General features: G+C 33.9%; 3 protein-coding genes across 3 annotated transcripts; 2 read left to right on the top strand and 1 right to left on the bottom strand.

Annotated features, from left to right (window-relative positions):
• The first annotated feature begins 6763 nt into the window (after nucleotides 1-6763).
• Nucleotides 6764-10111, top strand: LOC145630519 (uncharacterized). Its single transcript, XM_081682781.1, has one exon. The coding sequence runs from the start codon at nucleotides 6764-6766 to the stop codon at nucleotides 10109-10111; it is 3348 nt and encodes a 1115-aa protein (XP_081538907.1).
• A 360-nt stretch (nucleotides 10112-10471) lies between these two features.
• On the top strand, nucleotides 10472-14239 carry LOC145643030 (prohibitin-3, mitochondrial-like). The gene is made up of 3 exons (XM_081694196.1): nucleotides 10472-11077; nucleotides 12071-12438; nucleotides 13958-14239. The coding sequence occupies exons 1-2, from the start codon at nucleotides 10596-10598 to the stop codon at nucleotides 12429-12431; spliced, it is 843 nt and encodes a 280-aa protein (XP_081550322.1). The 5' UTR covers nucleotides 10472-10595; the 3' UTR covers nucleotides 12432-12438; nucleotides 13958-14239.
• A 292-nt stretch (nucleotides 14240-14531) lies between these two features.
• On the bottom strand, nucleotides 14532-20992 carry LOC145643023 (acetyl-coenzyme A synthetase, chloroplastic/glyoxysomal-like). Its single transcript, XM_081694188.1, has 18 exons — nucleotides 20095-20992; nucleotides 19419-19562; nucleotides 19168-19323; nucleotides 18949-19071; nucleotides 18646-18814; nucleotides 17888-17970; nucleotides 17554-17655; nucleotides 17360-17448; nucleotides 17112-17202; nucleotides 16876-16989; nucleotides 16707-16783; nucleotides 16546-16624; nucleotides 16366-16434; nucleotides 16076-16251; nucleotides 15885-15941; nucleotides 15687-15777; nucleotides 15467-15565; nucleotides 14532-15107 (listed from the first exon to the last, which is right to left on the bottom strand). Exons 1-18 carry the CDS (start codon nucleotides 20425-20427, stop codon nucleotides 14922-14924), a joined length of 2238 nt encoding a protein of 745 aa, XP_081550314.1. The 5' UTR covers nucleotides 20428-20992; the 3' UTR covers nucleotides 14532-14921.
• Nucleotides 20993-26458: the final 5466 nt, after the last annotated feature.

Here is a 26458-nt window from a genome sequence, read left to right as displayed (position 1 = left end):
TAGAAAGAAAACTACTCAGACATAACTAAATATAAACTAAACAAAGAAATTAAAGGAGACATGATTAAGATCAAAGCAAAGAAAATAAGTAAATAAGAAGGGAAGAGATAGTACCAAAACAAAGAAATATAAAATTGCATAAATAAAGAGTTTAGAGAGAAAATAAGAGAGAAAGTAATACTAAGAGTTTAATTAAGAGGAGAGAGAGAGAAAAGTTAGAGAGGGAAAGAGAAAAGAAAACTAAAACTAAACTAATCTAAAAACTAATTAAGGAAAAACTAAACAAACTAAAACTAAACTAATCAATTATATACTACTAAAAGCGAATCTTAAAACACACTTGTCAATGTATTATTAAAAAATTTCCCTCCAAAAGTACCTTCTAAAAAAATTATTGTTACTTAAGAAAAAAAATTATGACATAATTTGTTTTATATAAAATATAAATCTTTCCCTAAAAGATTAAACTATCCATTATAAGTTTATAACTATCACATGTTTTTTTAAAATATTTTCTCTAACATGCTTTTATTTTTAATATACTCTTTATTTTTTAATACTCAAGTTATTATCTAAAAAAATTTATAATAAAATTGTCCAAAATATTTAACAACCGTGCATTGCACGGGATTTAACCTAGTTTTTTTTTTTTTTTGATGCAAAGGAGGGTCAAGCCCTTAGTACAAACTAGAATTAAGCAACAAAACGAGGAGTAGTAACTCCTATAACATCCTCCCTGAGGGTGTCACGTATCTCAATCGGGGGGACATCAAAATACGTTATACCCTCAATTCGGACTATTCCTACATTAGCCAACCTATCCGCTACTTTATTACCTTCTCTATAACAATGAAACATTCTAATATTATTATCAAAGGAGCTGATGATGTTGCGGCAAACACTCAGCAGGTGGACACACTCTCCACCTAGAAGCTGGTCATTTTGAAGAGCCTCGATACACGCCTTATTGTCCATCTGAATGATTAGCTTGGTGATTAACCTAGTAACCACCTAAAACTAAAACTACAACTCATGAACCCCAAAGCTACGCACTGCATCCCCCTTTTATAAGAAAGAAAAAGATGATTTAATCCAAGTCAACTGACAACTTCTAATTCCCCCTAAAGCAAAGGCGGCTGCGTCAAATCTCCTACTGGGTATTACTATCATCGCCCACATTAATGGGCTTCCAATTGTTGAGCCCAAATATAAAAGTCACGCAGCAACAAAGAACTCTCAAGTGCTCGGTCGGGCTCAGTTGCTTGTTTGGGTCGGCTACACCTTCCGAAAGTTGGTTCTTACTTTTGGACTTTTGACTTGTACCTGGTTAACTTGAGTCTAAATTCTCCATTAGTGTGGTCCGTAGTTCCTGCAGGAACATTAGACTTCTTTCACTTAATTGAGCCCTTAATCACCAAACCAAATTTATTTAGCACGGCCTTGAGAGCTTTAAATTTACGGTCATAAAAATACGATCCTTCTCCAATATCTTCAAAGTGGTTTAATAAGCTCGGGAAATTGCTAGAAATCTGCAAATTCCTACAAAATAATACCAACTCTACAAAAACACTAGAAAACGTATATTAGTAATAAAAATAACTCTGCAGAGCTCAAATTAGCACAAATATGACCATGGGACGGGAAATAAAAATATACATAAAATAGACTTATCCGTCATTCAACATAGTTGTTCCTTTCATAATAATGAAAGAAATGGCAAAATATAGATATTCAATATGAATATATATGATAGAGATAGGATTTAAGAATTTCCCAAGATTTGTTGCAATCAGCTTTATGCCTTGATAAAAATTATGCAGACCACCAACAAGTTAAGAATCATACCCAAATTTGTAACTTAAATCCAGTCATCATATGCAATGCGTTTCAAAGCGAAAAAGCTACACATACATTCACTGTATGTGGAGCTTACATACATTCAAAGCTGGCAGCATTTCATTGGTTCTTTGGATGGGCCCTAATATCCACTTATTTTCAATTTTCATTCAAATTTGAATGAAAATTCAGATGTTTGAAATTCAAATTAATTGTCATTTCCCATGCAATTAATTTAATATTATTTTTAATAAACAAAATTAAAAAAATTCATTTCTGCAACATGAACAGCGAAGAGGAGAAAGGAATGGATGAAATGGGCGACGATGGATATTTATTGGAAGATGAACAAAAAAACCTTGAAGCTGTTTTAGTATATGGCGAACTGCTTAAATTTACATCAACCGCAAAGATTATTCGGTTTAACTGAACAAACTAATCGTTGTTTACCCGAGAATATTGAGAAAAATCGAGTTAATTTCGATTTGGGGGTTTACGAAATGGATTTATTCCAGTTAATTATGTAAAGGGTGTATATATTATTTGCAGAGTTATTTTGTAATTGACTTATTCTTCCTCCATTAATCGTATCCAATTCGTAAATGGGTATGTCTGCATAATACTCATTTTAAGTTGAATTAGTGAAATGAGTCTTCTCTTCTTATCGAATTCAAATGGATTTGGATTTTTTGTTCGAATACTATAATTGTTAAAGGCACATAAGTAATCGACTGCACATTGAATATTAGATAATTAAGAGATTTGAAGGCCGACAACAGCAATGGTTGAAAAAGAGCTTAGGTCGTCGACGACGATGACGGAAAACCCCCAAAATATTCGAAAAAATGTTATTAGATATTTTTTTAGTAACTCAGGAAACTATATTTGGTACTCAAAAATCTGAAAACGATACAACAATTCATACTTTGATTTTCACTAACATAGGAAAGTATATTTGGTAAGAACATGTCGATTCTGATTTACGTGATTATTTGAAAGCTTTGTCTCTCCCTTTTATTTTATTTTTTTGTTGTTACCTTTATAGCGATCTTGTGTAATTATTGTTTTGGTAATTATAAAAAAAAAGGTATTTATAATTTTAAAGTGGCGTTCATCATGTATAATTGTATTTCTTTAAAATGCATTCACGTTTAGAGGAAAAAAGGCCACCCTATCAAGTAAAGAATATGGATAATTTAGCAATGATGAATTTTTAGCAATTCAAATAATCATTTATTGTGAAAAATGCCATACGCCAATTCAAAATAATGAAGTAAATACTATAAATTTGTTGACGAATCACTTCCAAACAATTAAAAAGTGTATACTTGTCAAAGAAACTTTCTATGTTACCGAGTATCAAATTGTAATAAATATATTATTTATTCTCAAATCCTTAGTAGACTAGCATCACGATTTGATAAGGTCCCCTGAAAAAAATAATCATTGGCTTGTATTTCATTCGACATATAAAATATTTGATTGAAATGCCTTCATTTGTATATAGTCCTTATTAATATGCGATTATCTTATATAAATACTGAAAGACGGTAAAGAGGTTATCAGTATTATAATTTTTTTTAAAAAAAAAAATTGTTAAACTTGAGCCCTTATTAATCAACTTAGATCAAAGTCAGTTGTAAGTTTTTTATGAGCTCATAAAGCAGAGGCAGGTCACGATGTTATTGTTATTATTATTATTATTATTATTATTATTATTATTATTATTAAGCCCCCCCCCCCCAAACTCACCCTATTTTTGTTCGATAAGTTAGTATATTAATTAGTAACCGTATTTTTGTAACAGTAAAACTTTAATTTAATAACTTTCTTAATTAGTAACAGGAAATGCTGATTCATGAAATTAGTTATAAACAAAATGGAAAATCTTAGCAATAATAAGTTTTTAGCAATTGAAATAATCATTAAGTGTAAGATTTCATTGTGTCATACACGAGCAAAATAATAAAGAAAATAATATAAATCTTGTCGATGGATCACCTTCGAACAATTAAAAAGCGTTAGTTTACTTGCCAAAGGAGCTTTTTTGTTACGTAGTATAAAATTATCATAAATGTATTATTATTTCTTCTCAAATTCTTACAAGACTAGCATCAAGATATGATTAATTCCATTGAAAAATTAATCATTAATTGTGTTTCATTCTTTAATAAAAAAATGTAACTGAAAAGTCTTCATTTGTATATGTATGCGACACATCTTATGTATAATAATGAAAGACGGTTATCCTCTCCTTCTCTTGAAAATACTTTTAACTTAAGTCCTAAGTAATCAACTTAGATCAAAGTTGTAAGCTTATTATGATCTCATAAATTAAAGGAAAGGCAGGCCACATTGTTATTGTTTTTCTTACAGTAGTTGTTATTGTGATGTTATTTGTTTTCTTCTTCTTCTACTGCTCCGGATTACTACTACTGCTACCACTACTACCACCACTACTACCACCACTACCACCACTACCACTACTACTACTACTACTACTACTACTACTACTACTAAAATATCAAAATACTTACAAAGTCAATCAAATTACTATTATTATTATTTTTGTTCAAATTACTATTACTACTACTACTACTAAAATATCAAAATACTTACAAAGTCAATCAAATTACTATTATTATTATTTTTGTTCAAATTACTATTATTATTATTATTATTATTATTATTATTATTATTATTATTATTATTATCCCCCCCACATCTTAGTTCATTTTGTTAGTGTATTAATTAGTAACCGTATACGTGTAATTATATTTTAAATTTATTTTTATGTTAAAAAAAATTTAACAAATCACATGATGCAACATATCCCAATAACCTGTTATAGTATGTTAGTAACCGGTTAAGGCCTAAAGAAAGCGAATACACTCCAAAGTTTGTAAATATTAGGAGTTAATTTCGTTGTTTTAAGAAAGCGAATTACTTAGGACTTAAGTTAAAATGTAAATAGATTAGGATAAAATCTTTAATGTGAAAAGATAATTTTTTTTATTTTAAAAATAATTTAAATCCTAAATCACAATTTTTTCTTGTGTTATAAGTTTTAATTTTTTTTATGAAAAAAACATCTTATTAATCAGGTTTTTAGATAGAACCATTAATTCTGTAAGATAATTTTTATTTTTTTTAATAATTTAAATCCTAATATCCCACGTTTTTTTAAAGTAATTAAATCATTTATAAGTATAAGTCTTAAATGTTATATCAAGTACATTTATAAGTATAACCATCTTTAAAATTAATCAAAGTCTGAGTCTATTAGAACATACTCTATGTACAGTTATACATTTCTACACAACACTCCAACTACGACTTTTACTTGAAGTTCTACACATTTAAATGAGATTTGATAATACCAATTTCGTCGTTTAAGTTTGTTTTAGTTTAGGATTTGTACGGAGTATAAATACTCCTCCGTAATACGATTTTAGGATCTATCTATCTCTATCTCTCTCTCTCTCTCTCTCTTTTACCCTTTCTTTACTCTCTTAATTGTTTTCTTAGATTTTCTTTCTCTAAAACCTTTGTTCTTAATCTACTCTTAATTCCAGATTTATTTTGGTAACGATTTCTCTTCTCTTAATCTTAGTTGTTTATTTTATTCCTTTAATCATGTCTTGCTTTATTGCTTTGATTAGTTTAGTCTCTATTATGTGTGAGTAATTTTCTTTCTAGGGTTTATGGGGATCCATAAATAATATGAAGGGGTAATTTATTGTTGTTGATTGTCAATGCTTAACTAATTTTCTATTGATTGATTTAATGCTCTGTGACTAGATTAGGCCTGATCTTTTATGCATGAGTTTGACAATATTGATTCGAGATTCGACAGATGAGAATTGATGTTTAGGTCTAGTTTCAATAGGCAGGTTAATTTATAAATGGTTAGGTCGAGATTCGAAAGATGAGATTTAATACCGGTAAATTAATTGTGTGATTATAATATGTAGCGAAAGCCCTTTATAATGTGATTAATATATGCATTGATGAATGATTGTTATATTCTACCCTGGAATATTATTTATTGGTGAACCTATGCCCTAAATCCTTTTATATATTATTCTCTCCTTATATATTCTTAATCTTCGTAGTTTAGTTTTACATTCAAATTCACATATTGGTTACCTAATAATCTAGATTATATTAGTTAATTAGGAATAGAAAGATTCGTTTCTCTGTGGATTCAACCCTACTTCCCTATCTACATTAGTTAGAGGATTTAGGAATTACTTTTGATTTGGGGATACGACTTTACCCTGTCAATGTGGCATGCCAAGCTATTAAATAAATTGGTCAACCATTGTAGTTGCTCTTATATGCGGGCTGCATATATCTTTTCCCTTTTTTAAAAGACAATTTTTAGTTTTTAAAATAAATTAAATTCTAATAAATCACTATTCGTTGTTTATACCTACATGACAAAATTCTTAAATTTTATTCGTCACTTTTGTTTAGGTGGAAAGTGAATTATTTAATTCTAAAATAAAATATAAATCTAATTTTTAATTGGTTGAAAATATACCTTTGCTTATGTGGCACTCTGAATGGTCTCCAAAAATGCCTACTTTATTTGTATATACTAGATGAAGCCCGTGCGATGCACGGTTTGTTTGAATTTTTTAAAATAATATTTTTACATACATATTTATGTGCTAAAAATTGTTAAATATTTAGATAAAATTCCTGATATTAAAAGATAATATTTTATATTTAATTAATTTAAACTGCATAATTTCATTCGCTAATTTTGCTTACGTGTCAATTAAATTATTTAATTCTAAAAGAAATTAATAATCTCGTCAAGAGGCGCTCTGACCATCTTCCCATTTTACTCTGTGTGAAGGAAGCCCTTAGTACTCCAAAGAAGAAGAAGAAGAAGGTTCGGCTTTACCGGTTTGAGGAGATGTGGTTGCGGGATGAGAATTGCGCCGAGATTGTTAGTCATGTGTGGGACAGGGGTGGTGATATATGCTCAAAAATTGCTTTTACCTCGGCAAATTTGAGTGCTTGGAGCAGGGAGAAATTTGGGGATTTTGTGAAGGAATTAAAAGACTGCCAAGCAAGGATGGAGAACCTTATGAGTGAGGTTCAAACTGATGAGGTTATAGCCCAAATAAGAGCGTTGGATGATCGTATGGATGAATTGGAACGCCGTGAGGAGTTGTATTGGAAGCAGAGGAGCCGTCAAGAGTGGCTAAAAAATGGGGACAAAAACACAACCTTTTTCCACACTAAGGCTAAGCAAAGAGCGGAGAGAAATAATATAAATGCAATTTCTGATGAGGCCGGTAATGTTTATAAAGATGAAGAGCAAATTTCGGCTGTTTTTGTTGATTACTTCACTGATCTTTTTGCCTCGAATAGTCACATTGAAGTTGAACCGGTCATTTCCAAAGTGGAGAAAAAGGTGACAGATAGACAGTGTACTACTCTTGCTGCCCCGTTCACCGCCGATGAGGTCCGTGTTGCTCTCTTCCAGATGCACCCCACTAAAGCGCCTGGTCCCGATGGTATGTCAGCTATCTTTTTTCAGAAATTTTGGGAGATAGTTGGTGTTGATGTTGTTGGGAAAGTACTTGATATTCTTAATAACGGTGGCAATATAGGTTCGATTAATCAGACTCACATTGTGCTTATTCCGAAAAAGAAATTATGTGTGTCTCCTGTTGATTATAGGCCTGTCAGTTTATGTAATGTGTTATACAAAATTGTCACTAAGGTGCTTGCAAATAGGTTGAAATTGGTTCTCCCTTCAATCATTCATGAATCACAGAGTGGATTTGTTCCGGGTCGACTAATCACAGATAATGTGTTGGTTGCTTATGAGTGTTTTCATTACCTCCGGAAGAAGAAAAAAGGGAAAAAAGGGTACTTGGGCTTGAAGCTTGATATGAGCAAAGCCTATGATCGGGTTGAATGGAGTTTTTTGGAGAAAATAATGTTGAAATTGGGCTTGCCGGTTAACTATGTGGCCTTGGTTATGAATTGTGTTACGACTGCCTCTTTTGATGTCCTTGTGAACGGTCAACCTTCGAAATCTTTTAAGCCTAGCCGGGGGCTAAGGCAAGGTGATCCCCTATCACCTTTCCTGTTTATTATGTGTGCGGAAGGTTTATCTGCTCTGATTAGGGATGCTGAAAATAGGAGACTTATTCATGGGGTTAAAATTGGTCGGAATGTCAATCCGATTTCTCATTTATTTTTTGCGGATGATAGTCTCTTGTTTGTGCGGGCAAATGAAGAAGAGGTGGAAAATGTGCTTGGAATTCTTTCAACCTACGAAGTTGCTTCTGGTCAGAAACTGAATATGGATAAATCTGAGGTGTCCTTTAGCCGAAACATTGAGCAAGAACGGAAAAATATTCTTCAGATGAAGTTATCTTTTAAGGCAGTCGAGGGTCACGATAAATATTTAGGGCTCCCAACATATATTGGTAGCTCTAAAAAGCAGGTTTTCCAAAACATTCAGGATCGTATCTGGAAAAAATTGAAGGGTTGGAAAGAAAATTTTTTATCTCAAGCTGGGAGGGAAGTTTTAATCAAGTCAATAGCTCAAGCGATCCCTACTTATTCTATGCAATGTTTTACCATCCCGGTGAGCATACTTAATGAAGTTGAGAGATTGTGCCGGAATTTCTTTTGGGGTCAAAAAGGGGAAGAACGAAAGATGAATTGGGTGGCGTGGGAAAAGTTGTATATTCCGAAAAGTCAAGGTGGTCTTGGGTTCCGCAATATGAGAGCTTTTAATAGAGCCCTTCTCGCAAAGCAAGCTTGGCGAATTCATACCAAGGAGGACTCGTTGATGTCAAAGGTCCTCAAAGGCAAGTACTTTCCTAACTCTTCCTTTATGGATGCGAAAATAGCCTCACATTCGAGCTATACTTGGCGATCGATTATGAGTGCAAGGGATGTGCTTTTAAAAGGTATTAGGAAGAATGTGGGAAATGGTGCTACTATTGATGTTTGGAAGGATCCTTGGGTGCCTAGCCTTCCAAATTTTCGTGTGGTGAGCTATAGGAACTCAAATGATGATAATCCATTCACTGTCCGTGATCTGATGGTTGACAGAAGCTGGAACCTGGCTGTTCTGAACTCTAATTTTTCAGCTCTTGAAGTGAAGGAAATTGTCAACATCCCAATTCCCTTATTTGATAGCTCAGATTCGTGGTCTTGGCATTGGTCAAGAAATGGATGCTTTTCTGTAAAGTCTGCCTACAATCTGTTGAGTATGGAGCATGCTCAATCGAAAGCCTCCAATTCCAATCCCCCAATTGCTTTTGATTGGAAGTGCATCTGGAATTCTGACCTCCCCCCAAAAATTAAAAATTTCTGCTGGCGTGCAATCAGGGGAGGCCTTGCTGCTCGTGTTTCTCTGATGCATAGAGGTATGATTGTTGATACTGTTTGTCCTATGTGTGGGGATGCTCAAGAGACTATCTTGCATATGTTGGTTTTTTGTGAGGAGGCAAAGCTTTTGTGGTACTTATCTCCCTTGCGTCTGGAAGTTGGGAAGTATAATGGCAACACTTTTGCTGAGTGGTGTGCTGGGGTGCGTTTGATTTTCAAGGATCACTCGTGGTGGAATATTTTCTGGAGCACTTTGTGGGGTGTGTGGCTGCGTAGAACTGACTGGATTTTCGCAGGGGAGAAGAGAGAGATAACTGAAGTACTGCACAAAGCAATTAGCATTGTTGGTGAGTTTGACTCCGCAAATGAACAAGGCTGCAGCAACTCTATTTCTGAAATTCTGGAGTGCAAATGGAAATCTCCTCCCGAGGGAGTTATAAAAGTGAACTCTGATGCGGCTATCTTTGAGTCGAGTAAGGTGGGGCTTGGAGGGGTAATGCTAGATAGCGTGGGGGATGTTGTTGCTGCTACGTGTTTGCAGGTAGCAGGAAGCTTTGATGTGGATATGGTGGAGGCAATGGCAATGCGGCATGCTTTAGTAATTGCTATGGAGTCGGGCTTTTTGAGAGTGTGCCTCGAGACGGATAATATCAAGCTCTACTATGGCTTGAGTAAGCAGAAGGAGGATCTTACTGCCTTTGGTTTAATTACCAAGGATATTATTAAGCTTGCTTGCTCTTGCCATGAATTCTCTTTTGCTTTTGTGAGGAGAACAGGAAACCAGGTTGCTCATAGTCTTGCTAAGCTTAGTAGGAAGTTTGTTTCTCTTAGAGTTTGGTTGGAAGAGTATCCCATTGAGATACATGAGGTTGTAATGGCTGATTTAGGCCCGTCTTCTAATTAATACTAATCTCAACTCTTCCCGTCAAAAAAAAAAAAAAATCTCGTATTTAATTGGCTACTACTAAAATTTATTATCCTACGTGGCGCGCTGAAAAAATTAAATCTTACGTGGCTCTCTAAAAACTCGTGAAAAAACTCCCCTTTATATATATATATTAGATTTTTTTTGATATTTTGATTCATATATATTATCGTTAGTGTTGGTTATCGAGAACCCGATCATGTTAATCTGTTATGATAAATTGATAATATTTTGGATACCCGACCCTCGACCCATGTTAAGATTGCTAACCCCCATGAGGCCCAAACAACACCAAAAAAAATAAATTAAATAAATAAATCCTCACACATTTCCAGTTTCCCCTCTCCCAAGTCAGTGAGTTACGCACTCCTTAGGGTTTTAACTACTTGATCAATTTTCCCCCATTTCAAACCCTTAAACCCTAAAAACTCAACCTCCATTTTTCTCTCTCCATTTTTCCGCCATGGGAAGCCAGCAAGCTGCCAACATCCTCAACAGCGTCGCTAAAACAGCTTTCAGCCTCGGTGCCATCGGCGCCCTCGCCAATTACTCCCTCTACACCGTCGACGGCGGCGAAAAGGCCGTCATCTTCGACCGTTTTCGCGGAGTTCTCGATGAAACTGTCGGCGAAGGTACTCATGTCCGAATTCCATGGCTCCAGAAGCCTTACACCTTCGATATTCGTACTCGACCTCACAATTTTTCATCAATTTCTGGTACTAAGGATCTTCAGATGGTGAATCTTACTCTTAGGGTTTTGTCTCGCCCTGATCAGAATCGTCTTCCTCATATTTTTCAGACTCTTGGATTGGAGTATGATGAGAAGGTTCTTCCTTCTATTGGTAATGAGGTTTTGAAGGCTGTTGTTGCTCAGTTTAATGCTGACCAGCTTCTTACTGATCGTCCTAGGGTTTCTGCTCTTGTCAGAGACAGCTTGATTAAGAGGTATTCATTTTGTTTTTTCTGTTATTTTTTTTCTGGAGATCTTGGGTTAGGGTTTTATTCAGCGCATAAATTGTTTCTTGGTCTTTTTTGTTTGATAATTTGAATTTTTTGGTGTTTAATTGGTAGAAATAGAAATTTTATGCTATTGCTGTTGTTTTCCCTGATTATTATGTTGCAGTAGTTAGCTGATTGTGTAGTTGAAGTTCTGACTTGTACATTTTGATTGATCCTGCGACTAGCTGTGTGTTTGTTGGGAACATTTTGATTGCACGACTGTACCTTGAAAATTTCTGATTAAGGTCAATGACGTTTAGATAGGGGCAAATAACAGCAAATAAGCACTGGAATAAGGTCAATAAGCTCTGATGAGAGTAATGCGGAGCTCAATCTAGTAATTAAAATAAGTTTTCGTTAGTGCCACTAAGTTCGTACAATGTAGGTGATTCCCGGAGAAAGGCTTGTAGGTTTTGATAATTGTAATTTTGGTGAACTGAATGTATTCATGAATCTGCGTGCTTCCTACCACCTCCCCCAACACACACACTGACAAACACAAGTGGTTACTTCTTTTGGAATTTTGAAGTGATAACCTATTCTGATTTTTTCTTTTTTTTTTCGAGTTAACTTTTTTTAGGCGAATGTGGTTTGATTTTGTAAATTGATAGCTCCTTTTCTCTTTATGATATTGGTCTCATGCTTCTGGTTGTATAAGTGCAAAATAATTGGTTTTAGGAACAACTGGGGGGGGGGGGGGATGGAAATGATTTGTGGGTTGTGGATAGTTGGAGAATTGGGAATTATTTGCTTAGAAGCACCACTTTAACTGTCTGATAATCAATCTTAAGGTGCAAGATTGAAAAAAAGAATGATTGATTGTATTCATATGGTTTCTGTTTAAAATTCCTTTACCAAATTTGAGCTGGAACACACTTTGGAAAGAAATAATTTGAATTTTGTTAATGAATTTTATCTTTATTTTTCTATTGTGTGCAGGGCAAAGGATTTCAACATCATATTGGATGATGTGGCAATTACTCACCTCTCATACGGTGCAGAATTCTCAAGGGCAGTTGAGCAGAAGCAGGTGGCACAGCAGGAGGCTGAGAGGTCCAAATATGTGGTTATGAAAGCTGATCAAGAGAGGCGTGCAGCAATCATTAGGGCTGAGGGAGAAAGTGAGTCTGCTAAATTGATTTCTGATGCAACTGCATCTGCAGGAATGGGACTGATTGAATTGAGGAAGATTGAAGCCATGAAGGAGAATGCAGCGACAATGGGAAGGAGTTCTAACGTGACCTACCTGCCTAATGGAAATCAAATGCTTTTGGCAATGAATGCGCCTGGTGCACGTTAAGAGCATGGTGAGTTTCCTATATTGGCTGTAGATGAAATTTAGGCTGTGATTTAATAGTTGCTGCTGCCTTGAACTTCAGATGGTCAATTGTTTTGGTTTTTTACTAATCTGCATGCTGTTCATGTAAATCTTTTTTTGAACATAACTTCAGTTTGACAGTATGTTACCTAGGTTATGGTGTTATAATTTACAGCACATTATGTTTTGTTGCCTTTTTTTGAATATATCTGAGCTTTAGATTTTTTGTTTTATCTTATGTGGAAGTTCCCTTGGCTGAAAAAATGACAACAATGCTCAGCCTTACCAAGTTTTTGCCCATGCAAGTCATTACATAAGGTGGATATTTGTTTGTCTATTTGTGAGAGAATTTGTTTGATCATTGTTGTTACGTATACTTGATTGTGTCCTGTAATATATCAATAAAATAGAAGATATGATGGGTTTGAATTTTGAGAAACTCTTGAGTTTCTGCTGCAAGGTTTTGTTTATGGTATTTGGAGATGGATTTTGTTATTTGTTGCTCTCTCCATCCCTTAAAGTTTGCCCAATTTACTTTCTTTCACTCTATTAAGAGCTGTGTTGAGTGGGTTGGTATATATATATTTTTAAGTATCTGCAATATTAGATAAAGTAGAGAGGTATTGTACAGGCAATGTTAACTAAAAATAGAATTGGGGCAATCTTTTTAGGATAACCTGGGTGATTTTTAAGGGTTATGCATCAGCTTGCAAGGAAATTGAGAATTTCTATTTGCGTAGGTCATGAGTGTCCTTCAGCATCTTGTCATGTGAATGAACTGCTGCATTATGCATGCTATCAAAGTCGCTACATATCTGCATATAGTCTATATTAAACCCTTCACCTGAACATGTGGAAGAGAATGATTTTAGAAAAAGAAAGCTGAAGGTATTCTGAGTAGTAAACTTTGAAAGGAAAGATGGAAAGAGGAAAGGTGACATGCTGACATCCATTGAGTGGATGAGTGGTTTTTCTTGCCTTATAGGGCCTTAACAGTGGGAAATTTATTCTTGAGTTTTGTGGTTGCGCTGACTTTGCACACTGGAAGATTTAGTGTAATTGGAGTTTAGTGGATGTTATCTATTCAAGATATGGTTGCTGAAATGTTGATGTCTCTTGTACCAGTCTAGTCTCTTTTACTTTGGGAATGGCTTGCAAATAAATTATGATTGCCTCTACAATGAGTCTTCTTTTAGTATCAACCAAGTGTTTCATTGTTGCCCTCGTCTGTGATGTATGTTTGGTAGAGATGCCACTAGCTTAAAGTATGCGTACATACAGCATGCTCCACTGTTGCCTTTTATGTTTTTTTATTTTATTTTTTAAAAAATTCTTCCTGAATGCTGGCTCCATATGCATAATCATGCTATACCTTCATGTGGCAAGCTCCCGCCTCAACCTGCTTATCTTAGAAATTTGATGAGATCTGATTAATTAATTAAAATCCAGACAGGATTTAATTTAGACAACTTGATTACTTTTTTAATTTATTTGTTTAATTTATGCAGGCTTGGGGTACAAGGAGTGAAGATTGTGAACATCTTCGGCAAAGCAGTATCTTTAGGGTTTTAAGTTGGCGGGAATATCTGATACTGGACGTGAAACATTTTCAGCATTGAGGATTAGACTATTAATGATCTTGGTGCATTAATATTTGTCTAAGCTGTTGATATTTTATCTTTTGTTACAATAACCAATATGTAACCCATAAATTGCGAGCTGTTAAACCACGTTTATGGTGGTGGGAGTAGCATTCATCTTAATTTTGCCCAAATTTGTTTTACGTTTGATGCTATCATTATACTATATTATCAATAAAGTTTAATATCAAACCTCATTCAATCTAGATCATTAGAGGAAAACTCATTAAGCAAGTACCAGCGACATCAATAGACACTTAGACAGAATGCATATGAGATCCTAGCCAACCAAATAGATGTGAATATGGAAATGAATTAACCTGGCAATAAAAGACGGTGTCTAGATTACATAATCTTAGCACAAAGCGCAGCAAACATAATTTCCATAACTTTGTATCATTTAAATACTGAAAAACAAGTTAATTGTATTGTAATCAACAAATGATGAAATTTGTTTACCCTCACATTTCACAGCACAAACATAGAAGGATCAATTACAATCGTTCTCAATAATTGCAAAAAAGATGCACGCCTTACAGGACTAGCTTTATTACTAAACTGTAATTGGTAATAAAAAAAATTTCCGCACAAAAATGTGTACCGAAAAATTGAATCACTCCCCTATTAGATCATAATGGAACAACGGCTATGGTACAAAAAGCTATAAGAATGACAGCATCACAACAACAAATCCAGCAATAATCTGCAAAGCAGATTGATAGCAAGAACTTCTGAACCTTCAGCCCAAAAGAATTTGAATTTTACTGTGAGAAAGCACCAAAACGGAGCCACCATTTAAAGATTCACTGAAATAACTCTAAATTTGAATGTTCTATTTGTCAGCAAGGGCAATAAGCTGTTCTACAACAGCTGGTTCTGCAAGAGTGCTGGTGTCTCCAAGCTCATCGAGTTGCCTTGAAGCAATCTTTCTCAAAATCCTCCTCATTATCTTTCCACTTCTTGTTTTGGGGAGTCCAGGTGCCCAGTGAATCTTATCTGGGGCAGCAAATGCCCCAATCTGAAATTATTGAAGGGGTCCAATTGATTAATCCAAAATTATAGTATGCATGTAGCGGTGGAACATAGAAATAAACAAATTCGCACCAAATATGCATGTAGTGATGGAACATAGAACTAAATAAATTTGCACCAAATGTTTTAACTTTTAAATCCTGAATGTATAAGTGAGTATAATACTGACTTCTTTTATTTGACAGGAACTAAAAAAATTGACATTTTAAACATTGGGCCAACCAAAATTTCTTCATAGTTATACAAGTGTATGCTAAATATGTCACTGATTGAATCAAGCCAATTATTCTTGGAATAATTTGGCCACAGTTTCTGGCAGAAGCAAACACAAATTGGGGAACTAACCTGACTACGAACAGCCATGACAAGGCTTTTGCGAAGCTCTTCACTATAGGGAACACCCTCAACCAAAGTAACAAATGCGTAAATGCCCTGCCCTTTCACCTGAACAAGACAACAGAAACTTGTGAAGATTCCAGTGAAGGATGGGATAGTGGCATTACTTGCAATCACGAGTATACAAAAGCAGTGTTGCATAAAAATGAGGTGGGAGGACCCATTATACCTCATGCTCAACACCAACCACAGCAGCCTCGGCACATTGAGGATGTGAAACTAGGGCAGATTCCACTTCAGCAGTTCCAATACGGTGACCACTGTACAAAATACAAACATCCATGAAAAGTGCAAGAAAAGGTCCTCAAAATCTTGCGCATTTTCTAGAATAAACCTGATCACTAAACAATGTGGTATCAGGAGTTACCTGACATTGATGACATCGTCCACTCTTCCAGTGAGCCAGTAGTAACCATCTTTATCCCTGGGACATACAAGAAATGACTTCAACAAACAAATGTGGTAATCCAAATCCATTAACTTAATATGCCAATGTCAATTGATACACATTGGCAATTATTTGTATGATGAAATATTTTATGTAACGATATTAATTACCTGCTACAGCCATCCCCGGTAAAATAATAACCAGGGAATGGCTTGAAATATGTGGTTTCATATCTTTCATGATCACCATATAGAGTACGGAAAGCTGAAGGCCATGAGTGCTTTATACATAAGTACCCGCTACATTCACCTTCTAACTCTTTGCCCTTCTCATCTACAATGACAGGCTGGAAGTAGAATGGTGTAAAAAAAGATGCTAAAGTCAGTATGAAATCATTTACAGTATGAATAATGAGGCTGAGATGAATATAACAAGAAATATATATATTTGGAGGCATTACCTGAACTCCAAAGAAAGGATATGAGGCAGAACCTGGCTTCTGTGCCCAAGCACCAGGTAAAGGGGTTATCTGCAAAGCATCAATGTGGACAACATATTACACTCTATACCAATTGTAGTCCATAAAGAGTAATAATGGGCAATGGAAATAGGAATGCAGGGGAAAAAGTGATTTACCCACCATAAAGCCACCAGTTTCAGTCTGCCACCAAGTGTCAGATATAGGACACCTTGAATCTCCAACAACATTAAAGAACCATCTGGAAGGACGCACACTCAAGGTTAATAAGAGCAAATCTAATCATTGATATCAACAAACAGAAAGAGCCAGAGTTGGTGAACCTCCATGCACTAGGATTGATTGGCTCTCCCACACTTCCTAAAACCCTTAAGGATTTGCGTGAGTAACGAGTAACATGCTGCAATTTATACACGCAAATATTAAACTCATATGTATACACGTTTCATGTTCATAACTATGACGGCTAACTAGTAATTGTGTTGGCTTTACCTCAGTACCCTCACGCATGAGAGATCTGACCAGTGTTGGGGCAGTGTAGAATATTGACACTTTGTATTTATCAACAATATCCCAGCAGCGACCCGCATCTGGGTAGGTTGGAGCCTATAAGACAATCAATCAGGCATTTAATAACAATCAGATGCTTCAGCTGTAAATAAACAGGTATTTGCAGTTTTCTTATCACTTTCAAAATAGATTTCAGTAACAAAGAGGCACGTTATTACCCCTTCAAAAACAATACAGGAAGCTCCATTGAGCAAAGGGCCATATGTTACATAACTGTGTCCAGTAATCCAACCACAGTCAGCAGTGCACCTATCACATGCAAGGAAAAGTAAGCTATAAATCTTTAAAATGTAATAATGATCGCACAATCTGATACAGAATGAAACAGTTACGCATAATGATGAGATGATGATGATGAACATACACAAATAACCACTTGTTAATTAATAATAAAGGGTTGCCTTACCAGTATACATCTGAAGGCTTATAATCAAATGTATACTTAAATGTTGTGGCAGTATATACCATGTAGCCTCCAGTTGTATGAACGACACCCTAAAAATGATCAAGCACCATTAAGAATTTGTGTGCTTAATGTTTATAAGTATAGATTGTAATAGAAAGAAGCATTGATTACACAGCAATGGCAATCTCAAATACCTTGGGTTTTCCCGTGCTTCCACTAGTATAAAGCAGAAATAGTGGATCTTCTGCATCAACCCATTCAACATCACAAGTACTGGGGTACTTTGGAACAACATCCTAGAGGGAGAAAAGAAAATTCATTTTCCTTATAACATTCATCTTAAATTTACAAAAATAAACAGAAATGAAACAGGTCACAAGAATTATATTTACAGTGATGGTGCACTTAACTTCCAGCAATTGTCAGCTGAATTGTTACATGCATGTCACAGACCCAAAAGGCCAGAATAGCTAAGGACACTGTCGAATAATATCATAAATATGTACACCACAAGATAAGCATACCAACCTGCCACCAGATATCTCTTCCTTCCGTCCATTTGGTGTTCTCTCTACTAACGGCTAACTTGTTTTCATATGTTAGGCATACATCTGCTCAAATGATAAAATACCAGAAAATCAGGCATGATTTAACAAATGCAGCGCTCAATCACAAAAATAAAAACCATAGCTCAAAATTTACATTTGAATTACACAAAATTGCAATAAACAGTCTTTACTTTAACAATCACACTTCATGCAAAGTAACCGAATTTTCACATAATCAGAGACTGAGTACACAGAAACAAATTACAATAAATAATCGAGTACCACATCAATCAATTAGTCATACACATTCCATCCTTTTCATTCAATTAAATCAGGCCACCACTAGAAAATAAATTTATTGGTTATCATAAAGTCAGATTAAATTCTGTGGACCAGAGTTGGTATGTCACATATGATTCCAGCAAAGCTTGAATAGACCATTTTATACACTGAGCTGAAGCTACTAACTGCAACTAGAGAACAAATAGGAAAAGAGTTGTATTGCAACATTACTCCATCATATAGACAAGGATGTGAAATCAAATCTGCGGTAAACTGAGGAGCAAACTATGAAGAACAGAATATTTTGGCCATTCAGATGCACCTTGAATTTTGTTTTACAGATCAATGCAGCAGAACATCTATTTTTAGTTTCTAGATAACATTGAAGGTGCTGTGGAAGAATATTACTGAAAGTAGCACAGTAGTATCATAAAAACCATTTAGTCAAGTCTATACCTACAGAAACGCCGTTCTTAGTTGATTCAGCAAGAGCAGCATCTACTATGTCTTTGAGACCGATTACCTTTGCTCCTCTTTTGACAGCATTGCAAGTAAGGACAACCTTTGGCTTGCAATCTACAATTCTTTGAGCAAGTGACTCTGAGGAGAAACCAGCAAAGACAACCTACAGAAATACATCCAAAAAATTGAAAAGAAAGTAGCAGTCACAAGCAATTGATCAGTTTAGGCTGAAGAATGTCAAAACCCATTGAATTAATTCTATTCAAGCATCATAAACAATGGTAAAATGAGTAGTACCGAGTGGATTGCACCGATTCGAGCACAAGCAAGCATTGCAATTGGCAGTTCCATGAGCATAGGCAGATAGATGATAACAGCATCACCCTTCTTAACCCCAACATCTTTCAAGTAATTTGCAAGCTGTTGACAAAGAACAAAATAACCTTTGGAAAATTTCCCTTTGCATTCGAATCGAACTTGTAAATAAAGACACAAACAAACAACACCCACAATTACCTGGCAAACTTTCTCCAGGAGCTGACTGTAAGTCAAACTGTCATCAAAACCAAGATCATTTCCTTCCCAATACAATGCAATTTTATCACCATTTCCATTCTCAACATTTCTATCCAAACAATTGTAGCAGATGTTGGTGATCCCACCTTTGAACCACTGCCCATTTCAAAATAATGCTCACAAAATCAAATTTAAATCACACACTATTATCCTGAGAAGTGAGTGATCAATATAAAGTAATTATCACTCACCTCAATGTTAACAGTTCCTTTTGTCACATCCAGATTCTCTGAGCAAACTTCCTTTCCCCATTTCTGTTTCCAATAAAATTCTGAAGCTATATCTCCCCAAAACCCTGATGGATCCTCCACTGACCTCTTGTACATGTCCGAATACTTCACAAATAAAACAAAAACAACAAAAATATAATCGTCAAATTCCAAATTCAAGCAAATGAACCATCAATATAATCAAATCTCATTTAGTCCTTTGTGACTAACTCGACTCAACTCCCTAAACCAAATCATCAAATTACAAATTTATTTGAATGATCAATCAAAATGAAATGAACAGGATCAAACCCCGTATACATCATTACCCTTTCGACACAAAACCCGAACTCCCTAATCTAAATCATCAAATTACTATATACATGAATGATCAATCAAAATAAGAGAACCAGGATCAAACCCCGTCTACATCATTACCCTTTACAACTAACTGGACACATAAAAAAAACCCCAACTCCCAAAACTTAATCATCAAATTACACATATCCTTGAATGATCAACCTAAATAGGACAACCAGAATCAAATTCCGTCTACATCATTGCCCTTTACGACAAACTCAGACACGGAAAACACCCCAACTCGTTAAATTCAGCAAACACCCAAAACAGAAAAACCCCAGAAAAGAACAAAAATCACCTCAGAAGGAGAAGAAACATGAGCATTGCGAGAGAATTCCGGACTAGGAAAAACAAAGTCATTTTCTTCAGAAGCCAAAGCTTCACCAAGAATAACAGCATTCAAACGCGGAATATTCCCAGCACCAGAAGGAAAAACAGGCAAAGATTGAACATGCCGGAGATGATTTTCCGTAGTCATTTTCCGGCGACCCTTTTCGTTAAAAAAATTTCCCAGATCGCAAAAATAGTGATTCTTTTTTATATTATTCTGTTTGGGTAGTTGGGTACTACTACTACTGCTACTATATAATAACGCACGACTACTACTGTAAGGAGAGGAGAGAGACTGCATCGTTTCTCACGAGGGTGTGTTTGGGTGTTTTCTTTGGAAAGAGTAAGAAAATTTGTTTGACTTACAATTAAATAAATAATTATTTGATGTATAATGTATGGTGGCCTGCTTATATAATACTAATGAATAAGATAATTGAAACCATGAAGTTGGGATCTAAAACTATGAGAGATTAAATTAAATACATATCATTTTCAGGGGTATTTTTTTTTATGGACTAGATGATAAGAAGTTTAGATCTTATGAGGTTAATTAATTGATTTTTATGACAAGTTGGGTGGTTTAGAAATAGGGTAATTATGGTTTAATTTAATAATGATGGTTTAAGGGAAAATGAAAAATTGAAGGTTGAAAAGTAAAATAAATGATACGGTACACAAACGTAGAAAAACGGAAATGAGGGTGTTGGGTTGACTATGGAGGAAAGTTGAAGATTGAAAAAATGGGGGAAACAATGGTGGAAGTTGTGTTTTGAATATGAAAATGGTAGATTGAGGAAGATGATGAAAGAAGTTGATAAGCAATGCCAATGATAAGTTAAGGTATGTATATGGCCAAAATGGGTGAGGTGAGAGTTTTTTAGGCAGAAGAACGAAAGATAGAACACAAGTTTATTGCATGGTTTACATCAAAAATAAGTTGGATTTTTGGACCCCACGGATTGGGTAAACTTATGGGGTGGGGTGGCCCTTATATTTTTGTTATCTTTGCCAATAGTATGGACACCAGGTTGGTAGGTGACTTGGTTATACGTGAGATTTAGATTAAAACTCCCCACGTTTCGAAATAAATGCGTTATTGGCGATGGCTTAATAGCATATTGATTCATCGGCTATTTCAGCAAATGACACTGAGTACTTACAAAATTCACCAAATGCCATTAAAGTTTTCATAATTCACCAAATGTCACTGATAAACAATACAATGACACCTCGTGCCACTAAAAGCATATGGACGTTAGTTTTCCGTTAATGCAATTCTTATTTCACCAAATGCCATTACTTTAGAAAATTATTTTAATAAATGTCATTACTTTTTAAAATTAATACACAATAATTATTTATTTTAATGAATAAAAATAATATTTTTTTCGATTTTCGTGACGAATATTGTTTGGGTAAGGTTTTGGGGGTCTTTTTGACCCTTTATGGGTACAAATTAAACTCGGAATTGGCAAAAAAAAATTAAAAAAAATAAATACATACCCCGTTTCACATTTTTTTCGGAATAAAAATTACGATATCGACATACAAAATGGGGCATATATGTTATTTTTGGTCAATTCTGAGCTTAATTTGTTCCCATAAAGAATCAAAATGACCCCCAAAACCTTACCCGATCAATTTTGATGGTTAATAAATAACGACACGCTAATCGAAATATTTTTTAACACACAAAACGGAGCATTTATGTTATTTTTTTGTCAATTCTGAGCTTAATTTGTGCCCATAAAGGATCAAAATAACCCCCAAAACCTTACCCGATCAATTGATGGTTATAATATAACGACACGCTAATCGAAATATTTTTCAACACACTAAACAGAGCATTTACGTTATTTTTTGTCAATTCCGAGTTTAATTTGTTTCCATAATGGATCAAAATTACCCCCAAAACTATGCCCGAGCAATTTTGCCATGAAAATGAAGAAAAATAATATTATTTTAAAATAAATAATTAAAATGAATCAATCATAGTATTACACGTGTCAAGATTTAATCTTAATGACTAACGGAGTTAACGGCTGTTAGTCATTAATGGCATTTGGTGAATTTTTTTAAAAGCTCGATGCCATTTGGTGAATTTTGAAAACCTTGATGGTTTGGTGAATTTTTTAAGTAATCAGTGGCATTTGGTGAAATAGCAGTTGATTCATTTTATTCGTGTCATATACCTCTTGTTTGCAATTATATTGATTCAGGGTCAGTTCCGATTTACTGAAAACAATTGAACTGAAATGATTAGGGTTAAACTGAATAGAATTGAATTGAGAGAAGGAAATTAGGAACTGAACGAAAATGAATTAAAATTAACCTGAACATTACATGCCCTTAATAGTATAATTGTAATTACGCTTAATCGAATAGTTGAAGGTGTATTATATAAGTTCAACTTGAGCGGATTGATATTAATTAGGGGTGGTAATTCGGGTCAGTGGGACGGGTTCGGGTCAGATTTCGGGTCAATTTCGGGTTATGCTTAGAAACAATAAAAAAAATAGTGTAAAACTTAATATTATTACAAAATATGAAATTTTGGTCAAATCGGGTCGAATTCGGGTTATTCGGGTTCGGATTGGGTCGGGTTCGGGTTTCTCTCAGTAACTTCGGGTCGGGTTCGTTCGGGTTATCGGGTCGGGTCAGGGATTGTCATCCCTAATATTAATCCATCTTGAACTTGACCCAAAACCAATAAGAACCCAACTTGATGACAATTCGACCCAAACCTAACCCAAATCTAAATTTAATTTCCATCATATGTCACCCAAATTACTTTGGGTGACAATTCGGGTCAGCGGGTCGGGTTTGGGTCAGATTTCAGGTCGATTTTCGGTTATGCTTAGAAACTATCAAAAATAGTGTAAAACTTAATATTATTATGAAATTTGGGTCAAATCGGATCGGGTTTGGGTTTCTCTCAGTAACGTCGAGTCAAGTTATCGGGTCGGGTCATGTCAGGGATTCTCAGCCCTAACCCAAAACAATTCGATACAACCAAAATTTGAAATTGAATCTGACCAAAATTTGACTTAAATCAAACTTGACATGTAGCTGAAAGGGTAAACGGCCAAGCATAGCTAGAAATTAATCAAACTTGTCTTTACTTGAACGTAAACTCAATATAGGTCTAGATTGACCCGTATTGAGCTAGACTCATGACTAGATTTGACCCGACCTTAATTCGCCTTGAACACCCGCGCAGATTGACTACTCTTAATGGATATCAATAACATAATACTAAAGGTGAATCTAACATGACACTTGTCATGTTCTGATTAAAAATTTTCCCGCCATTTTTAACTTTCCTTTCTTTTTACAAATCTTCGTGAATATTAATTTATATATATTAGAATAGAATATTTATCCTTCAATTTGGCAACTATATTATATACAAAGTATATTCTATATGCATTCAATGATAATAAATTAATAATATTTTAACCTATCTTTCATTATTTTATAATAGGTATTTTTTTCCTAAAATAAACAAACATATAATATATTACAATAATAATGTACTACTCCATATCATTTTGTATCACATTTTTTTCTTTGGAAGTTTTTTTTTCTCCAACCTGGATGGACTCTTTAACTTTTATTACGAAGTATATATTTGTTGATTTATTTATAATAATAACACTACAATTCAATAAATAAAAATAAACAATAAAAATAAAAACCTTGATTATTAATTATAAAAAAAAAAGTCAATTAAATTTGTATAAAACATTATATCGGTCAAAGTAAGCTATAAAACATTGTGCCGGTCAAAACATGCCAACAAAATTGGGACGTTGAGGTATGTACATTACACGTGTTCCTCTAAAAAAAGTACATTCTACGGGTTATAATTAACATAAAATTAATTCTTATGTAAAATCCTATAATTATTAAATTTGTGTGTTTTTTTTAAAAAAATGTTTAATGATCAATAACTTTTGACATCGATATAATATTAAACTCAAGTTTTGTTTTTTTTGTTTTTTTTTTTTTTTTTTATTATTATTAAAGAAATTCAAGTATCTATTTCAAGTTTTTGTTAAATTAATATTGTAATTAAAAATTAGGTAAAGTAAAAACCGTGCATCGCACGGGACTTAAACTAGTATAATATATAAACGGAGGGAGTACAATTTATCCAATCAAACTATCAGTTGTTCACTGATATTATTAGTATTACGATAATGTTATAAAATAAAGGGGAATAGAAGATAAATTGGGAACAAATAGATTAGTCTACATTATGCCATAGAGTGGGGATCGGATATATATATACATACATTATAACTAGGGTTTGCTTAGATAACAATAAACCCTAATCAGAATATTCCGGAATGATGAAGGAGGATAATGGATATCCACACAATATTTCATAACACTCCCCCTTGGATGTCTGTTATCGAAGAGTGTGCCTTGTTAAAACCTTATTAGGAAAAACGTAATGAAGGAAAAAGAGTACAACATTCTTCGTAACATGCTTGGGATGCTGTCTCATTGAAAACCTTACCAGGAAAACCCAATGTGGGACAAAACCACTGTTAAGGGAAAAAGAGTGCAGCGCGTATTTTCTCCCCCTGATGAATAGATAACCTGAGATTATCTAGTGCTGCAATGAATCCAATATGGTTAGGAGTCTTGTCATATGTAGTAGAATATCATTCCTTGCTCTTCAACCCTCCTAATTTGAATTTGTACCTTCAAGTCTTCACATGAACATATAAAGTGTCTTCGTTTTACCATGTATGGATTTATCTCTATATCATTCCAAACCTCTATTTGAATAAAGTTACTTTAAAAGCTAAACTTATGCGGTTACGCCTTTTTCTGGAGGTCGTGAATAAAAGAAATTGATGATCATTATTTGATCAAACATTTCTTAATGGCAACACATGATATTATTAATGTTGCTCTTCAATCTCTTATGAATTAATATAACACCCATAATTATATACATTGATCATGGTTCTTCTAGACCATAATAAAACAGTCTCACGCATAAGTATCTCGTTGATATTATATATTTATATAGAATATTCATATTTGATATGATAGTTCTCTTGAAAATACAAATAGTAATTCTCACTAACTTTCATATTCTCAATCTTCGGGTTGAGATGTCAATGATATAATCACATAGACTAAAAGTTTGATAATAATTACAATATTCAAAATATAAAATTTGTAAGGCTATAAATACGTTGTATATAAGTTCTTCGGGAAATTTATTTACATGATTCATAAATAATATTAAATCAACGTCATATATAATTTCATCATAATTATAAGCCCATTGGAATATAAATATGTCTTTCTAATTTTCCATCAAAGTTGTAAATATGCCTTCTATATATATAATGAACATTTACATATACCATAAATATTATATAGAAACTAATGCATGCAATTTGAGATATAATTGAACATGATAACATATTAAACAAAATTACAATGAGTAATGCATCTAATAACTTTCGACATATGCAATGAATAATTCATTAACCTATGACTCAAACATGTATATGAACATACATTAGACTCTAAATAATACAAGACACTATACAGTGTGGATTTAAAAATCCATATTTCATTGGACTTCTGGTCCATGATAAACTTTATTTCAGTTCAGTTCAGTCCAGTTCAGTTCAACTCCAATCATTTCAAGTTCAGTAAATGTGAACAGACCCTTATTCTAATTACCTTTTTTTTTAGGTAATTCTAATTACCTTATATAATACGGAGTAGTATATATAAAAATTTACCTAGTATATTATTGAACATATGTCAAAATTTTTAGTTAATTGTATACAGATTAAATACGAGTACCAAAATAAGAAGACAATGATATAGGTTATTACAAACTAATATTATAATATGATACACTTTTATCGGTTCTATAGTAATACACTTCGTAATTTTAAAATATTGTGTTTAATATATTTTCCTTAATTACATAGGAGACGTTATATTACGTGCATAATTTTTATACTGAATGTGCATAATTTTTTAACTGAATATATTTTCCTTAATATAATTTTTTTTCCAGCTTTTGCACGGTCAGTTAGATTTAAAGATTTGAAGGGTTAGGATTCCTTCTCATTTTTAGATCCTTCTCATTGGATCACAACCAAAATATTATGTATAGTGTTGGTCAATGATTTTCTTATTTAGTAAATACATTACAATATAATTTTTTTTAAAAAAATTTTGAATAGATTTATGGAAAATCTTGTATATAATCAGGATATATATATTCTAAAAAATTAGATTTTTTTTTTAAAGATGGAGAGAAAAAACAGCACCAGGAAGTGACG

Source organism: Chenopodium album, chromosome 1 (assembly GCF_948465745.1).
Source record: "Chenopodium album chromosome 1, dcCheAlbu1.1, whole genome shotgun sequence".
Taxonomy (NCBI): Eukaryota; Viridiplantae; Streptophyta; class Magnoliopsida; order Caryophyllales; family Amaranthaceae; genus Chenopodium; species Chenopodium album.
This window is presented reverse-complemented; position numbering and strand designations above follow the sequence as displayed.